The sequence below is a fragment of the Alexandromys fortis genome, unplaced genomic scaffold, assembly GCF_014885135.2.
Source record: "Alexandromys fortis isolate MF-2015 unplaced genomic scaffold, M_Fortis_MF-2015_v1.1 scaffold_3, whole genome shotgun sequence".
Taxonomy (NCBI): domain Eukaryota; kingdom Metazoa; phylum Chordata; class Mammalia; order Rodentia; family Cricetidae; genus Alexandromys; species Alexandromys fortis.
The window spans coordinates 17,513,718-17,519,848 of record NW_026067909.1 but is presented as its reverse complement, the minus strand read 5'-3'; the positions used below and the strand labels follow the sequence as shown (position 1 = coordinate 17,519,848).

General features: G+C 45.0%; 1 protein-coding gene across 1 annotated transcript; it reads right to left on the bottom strand.

Annotated features, from left to right (window-relative positions):
• Positions 1-1,509: 1,509 nt before the first annotated feature.
• LOC126498726 (60S acidic ribosomal protein P1-like) lies at positions 1,510-4,169 on the bottom strand. Its single transcript, XM_050137622.1, has one exon. It carries the CDS (start codon positions 3,520-3,522, stop codon positions 3,172-3,174), a length of 351 nt encoding a protein of 116 aa, XP_049993579.1. The 5' UTR covers positions 3,523-4,169; the 3' UTR covers positions 1,510-3,171.
• Between the last annotated feature and the right edge of the window lie 1,962 nt (positions 4,170-6,131).

Sequence of the window (6,131 nt, the reverse complement as noted above, 5' to 3'; positions counted from 1 at the left end):
CGGCCTGCTGCGTCCTCTGGGGTTCACTTAAATGCCTCCCTCCTGCTTCCTGCCTGGCCACTCTGCTCCTCTGCCCCAGATCCCCCTGCCCCTAACAGTCTTCACACACTCCTCTATCTGTGCCTAACATGTAAGAACATGTCACATTACTTGTTATCTTTGTACACGAATCATACAGAAGGGTTATTTATCTCTTCCACTCGAGAGTGGGACACGTCTGTAATCCTAGCATTTGGGAAGCCAAGGAAGGAGAACTGTCATGAGTTCCAAGTTAGCCTGGGCAACAGTGAGGCCTTGTCTCCAAAATAAAATAATAATAATAATAATAATAATAATAATAATAATAATAATAATAATAATAAAAAATAACTGGACCTAGTGGTTCATGCCTTTGGTTCCTGCACTCAGGGGGCAGAGGTAGGCCTGTCTCTGTGTGCTGGAGACTAGCCTGCTCTACATAGTGAGTTCTAAGGGAAACATAGAGAAACCTTGCCTCAAATATTGAAAATACAACAACAATAATAACAACAAAAGCAGTAATATGGGGCTGAAGAGATAGCTCAGGGGTTAAAGGCACTTGCTGCTCTTGCAGAGGTCCTGGGTTTGGTTCCCAGCACCCACATAGTGGCTCACAACCACAGATAACTCCAGTTCCAGGGCATTTGATACCCTCTTCTGATATCATTGTGCACCAGGCACACACATGATACACATGTATACAAAACACATACTCATTGTTGTGGGGTATTCACCAGAGACAACTGCTCAGATATGGGTTTAAGCCAATAAAAAGTCTATTAGCTGGGCAGTGATCACATTGGGTGTTCAGGATCCCAGTGTAGCACCAAGCCTTTCTCAGGGTGAGCTTTTAAATACAAAAACCATGTCCTGAGCTGGCATACCTCAGTTAACAAGAACAGCTAGCCAGAAGCGGAACTACAGGAGCCAAAAAGCAAGGTTAGTGCATTTAGAGACTTTCCCAGAACTATGGACTCCGATGGACTGGGCCTTTGTTGTAGTTTTGGCAGGTGGTGCTGTCTACCTGCTCAGTTTTGCAGCCTGAACAGCACTTCTCTCAGTTATGCTAAGGTCTTGGAACCTACTAAGTCTTGGACCCTGATGCACCTCAAAAATAAATCTTAAAACAGTTTTTAAAATTAAAAAAGTACACCCTCTGACATTTTGATAGAGGAACTTGAAATGTGCAAGCTCTTTTGGTTTCCTTTTCAGTGTTCAGAGATACTTTATTAGTTTCTCTAATCAAAGCTATGTGAATAAAACCATAAGTGTTTCATACAGTGCATCACCCTAGCACAGATGAAAAAGCAAAATAAACATTTTGGACCAATACTGTAGGAGGAGGGGCCACTTGTTCATCCTGGCTGCCCTGCTAGCTTAGCCCCGAAATAATCACACAGAAACTGTATTAATTAAATCACTGCTTAGCCCATTAGCTATAACTTCTTATTGGCTAACTCTTGGGTGACTGTCCAGGTAGCAAGATGTCTCTGTCAATTCTAGAGTTTTGGAAGTTGCTTACAATGTACTTCCTGTTTACTTAGGTAATATTATATCTTTCTGGAGACTTTGATGGAGTTGAAGAATTTATAGTTAGAGCTATAGCTTTTCTTAGTTATGATAAAAGATAAAGTAGATATAAATATTGTAACTGAAATTCTTGCTTGATACCTGTTTTGTAATATGTAATTTTACTATGTTAAAGTTAAAGCCTTCCTTTTTATTTAAACAGAAAAGGGAAGGTGATGTAGGAGTCCCCTCTGTGTGCTGTGATTAGCATTAATGAATAAAGAAACTGCCTTGGCCTAGTTGATAAGACAGAACTTAGGTAGGTGGAGAAGACGGAACTGAATGCTGGGAGGAAGAAGGGCAGAGTTGGGAGATTCCATGAACCTGCCACTGGAGATAGATGTGCTAGAACTTTGCTGGTAGGCCGCGACCTCATGGTGACACACAGATTAAAAGAAATGGGTTAAATTAAGATGTAAGAGTTAGCCAATACGAAGTTAGAGCTAATTGGCCAAGCAGTGATTTAATTAATACAGTTTCTGTGTGGTTATTTTGGGGCTAAGCAGCTGGGCAGCAGGGATAAACAAGAGGTCCCTGCTGCTACACAATATGACTGTTAACTTCTTATAATGTTCTTTTCTGCTTCTTAAAAACAGGAGATGAGGCTCAGATAGTGATATGTCCCTTTAAACCCAGCACTCAGGAGGTAGAGGTATGAACTCTCTGTGAGTTCAAGGCCACTCAGGGTTACATAGTGAGACCTCGTCTCAAAAATAAAATAAAACAGTAACAAAGCAGGAAGTGAAATTCCCATATGACAGCTACCCTCACTGTATCAGAAAGAATCCATCTCCCAGAGGCCCTGGATTCCATTCCCAGCACCACCCCCAAAAGATAGTAATAACTCGCCTTTTCAGTCTTCCTACTGAATTTAAGCACTTCTTTGTCTACAGTATAGGAATAACTGAGTCTTCCCTAGATGCTTCTTGGGGTCTTTGTCTCCTCCCCTTCCTCCTCTTCTTCACACTTCCTATTTCTTTCTGGAAGTGATACTTCAGGCCTCATGGACACCCCACAAATCCACAAGTCTTCATTTCTCCATGCAAACTCCTATGATTCACAAAACTCCACAAATCCATAAACCTTCATTTCTCCAAGCAAACTCCTATGACACACAAAACTTGAGTCTGAGAAATCTGTATGCCTTTTCTCCTGTTCATTTATTTCATGCCCGTTTATTTCTGAAAGCCAGCCAGGACCAGAGGGTAGAGTTGTTTCATTGCTTCTCCCTACACATCTATGTGAAACTTAAAGCCAGCCAAAGGCAAGGGTTTGGTGGCATACAGCTGCAAACTGAGGCAGAAGATCACTAGAACCTGGAAGTTCAGCCCAGCCTGGTCAACATAGCATGGCAGTGGCAGGGACAACAGAAATCGTAGGTCTAGCAGAAAAGACATTTAACTCTAGTCATGTGTCCCCAGATGTCTGCATCTATATTCCCAATGGCATACGGTATTTTACGAGTGAATGGATGGCCAAGCAGAGCCCCTTGCTCTGTGATGGGCCTGGACTCCACAGAAGTAAAATTTACTCTTCTTTTTTTAACGGGCTCATCCTTTTATTGGACATGTGAACAAAAGAGGTTTAATCAAAAAGACCAAAGCCCATGTTGTCATCAGCCTCCTCAGATTCTTCCTTCTCTGCTTCCCCTTCCTTCTCCTCGGCTGGGGCAGCAGCAATAGAGAGGGCAGGACCTGCTGCTGAGGCTCCAGCTGCTGGAGCAGGGCCACCAGCCCCTACATTGCAGATGAGGCTCCAGTGTTGATATTGGTCAGTAAACAAGCCAGACCAGAAAGGTTCAACATTGGTACCAGCTGCTTTAATGAGGACATTAATATTATCCTCCATGGCCGTCACCTCGTGGTTGTACAGCAGGCGGGTGGAATGGACACAGGTGGGCTCAGAGATGGAGACTATGTTTCTGACTGCCGGCATGGTGCTAGTCGCAGGAAGAAGTGAGGGCCCCACCACAACTGAGCCTTTGAAGTGAGGCTCGTCAGACCGAACCCTAGCCTTGCCCTTGCTACTTTAAGAGAATGCAGTGTGTAGCTTCCTCTGAGCCTCATTCTGTTCATCTATAAAATGGGTTGCTGATGCTATTAGGCAATGTATAAGAATATATTTCCTAAGGAAGAGCTCATTAACCTGCCGAGCACTGTCTGCCACGTGGTAAGTCCTCGATCAGGATGTGTGAGTCACACAGAGGCACACGATCATTCACATCACAGGATACTCACCTGCTTCTTGATAAGGAGAGTCAGCATTAATAAACGCCATTGTTTTATGCGCTCTGTTCCTCAATCAACCCACTGCTGAGAATATTGGGCTAGTGACCGTAAGGTCATCTTAACCCAGGATGTGGCTGGTAAGAGGATGGCTCATCAGGTAAAAAATATTTGCCACCGGGGCTGGAGAGATGGCTCAGCGGTTAAGAGCACTGGCTGCTCTTCCAGAGGTCCTGAGTTCAATTCCTAGCAACCACATGGTGGTTTACAACCATCTGGAATGAGACCTAGTGCCCTCTTCTGGTGTGCAGGCATACATGCAGGCAGAACACTGTATACATAATAAATAAATCTTTAAAAAAAATAAAGAAAAACCCACATTTTAAAAAAAAATATTTGCCACCTTAGCCTCAACCTGTGTTAGGTCCCAGGACATGGACGGTGAGGGAGAAGTGAACTCCTGCAAGTTCTCACCGGCACATATGCACCATGGCATGCGAGTTCTCTTTTATGCACATGCTCACGCTAGCGCGCGCTCTCTCTCTCAGCTGTAATAAAATAAATAAAACAAATAAACTAAACATGGAAGATACTTTGTGCAGTAATAGTTCTTGGAGTAGAAGGCAGCATTAGGCAAGCTATAGCCCTATCACTGTTTTCCCCAACCCAGGAGCATTTTTGGAAGCCCCTGTTGGCTTCTGCTTCTACACGGGCCCAGCTGTAACCTCCAGTGCCCATCTTTCCTAATACTGTGCCAGACACAAACAAAACAAATTGAATGGCAATAGTCTAGTCAGAGAGCTTCGAATTCTTACTTTTCACCCCATTCTGTAATATTCAGCAAGAAGCTGTTCCTTGGTGCTGGCACTGGCACTAGATGGCCCTCACCATTTCGAAACTGGGCAACAAATACGGGAAAGGTCTATTTGGCTCACAACTCTGGAAACTGCTCAGCATCTGGTGAGGTCCTTGGGCCGCACCAAAACATGACAGCAGCATTGCCCAACATTACACTGCATAGATCACAGAACCAGGATGCTTTCTTGATGGAGCCTCTCCTCCCACTACATACTAACGACAAAGGGTTTGGTCCATCCGTGAGGGCTCTGCCCAGTCATCTCCCAACAGTCCACCTTTTAAATGCTGTCGATGCCTAGCACTGGGAATTCAGTTTCCAGCACACAAACTCTGGGGAACATTTAAACCGTAGCGCCTAACAAGGTAGACAAGACTCAATTTGTCCCTTGCCTGTAGTTTCCAGTCTTTTCTGCAAACCCATTCTGCTTCTGGATAAGAGGGTAGCAATACTACTTTTAAAGAATTTGCCATCTTTTCACTATGCCTGAGTGGAAAGAGGAAAGCTTTGAAGAGGATGCACAGACCCCATGAGGAACTGAGCAGGTGGAGAAGAGGCCACTGTAGGTAGGATGGGGCAGGGGTAAGCAGGGGCTGGCTGTGATACACAAGGACCAGAGAGCAGAGGCTCCTGGATAACACAAGGGAACGTGTTGCTTAACAGCCAGTCAGAGCAGGCCTTCTCCCCAGGGAATGGATCCTTTAGCCAACTGAACACAGGGTTTCCACATGTGTCCAGGTTGCTGTGGTAACGCTTGGTGAATATGCCAGTTCTAAGTTTGTCAGGATTTCATGAAAGACAACAGCGAAGTGTTTCTTCCAAACCCCCTCCCCCTGAGACCCCCAAAGTACTGCTGTAGAGACCAGAGGATCAATCCTGGGTGAAATGCCCTGAAGCACACCTCCTGCATCGATGTGGAGCATAAACATCTCTGCCCACTACCCTCAAAAGAGCATTCCAGAACCTTTCCCCTAGGCAGTGTACCAGGCTTAAGTGTCTCAATCTGCTGAGTGTGGGTAACTCGGGAGAGAAGTGGGTTCTTGCATTGGGCTGGCCGACAGTCTTTCCTTTGGTGACCCTGGTAGGAGCTGCCTGCAGATTATCATCTGTGACCTAAGTCTGACTTTCCTGAGCCGTAGCCCTGGGCCAGCGCTGACTACAAAGGGCATGACTCCAGCCATACCATCCAAAAGCCTTCTCTGGAATGGAGATAAACATGTTTTTAATAGACAGGAGTTTTAAAAAAAAATTAAAGACTCTTTCCTCTGGTGACATTTAAGTGGGATGACATAAGGCTAGAGCCATTTGAGACTGCTCGCCTCCCCAAAGGCCCACGGAAAAACCATCTGGCACAGCAGATAATGTGTTGCACACTGATAAGAGCCCTGTGGAGGTTTTTCCTCCAATGCCTAGTGTGGGTTTTACACTTGGGCACCCACTGAAGCTGGACTTGTCTTAGACGC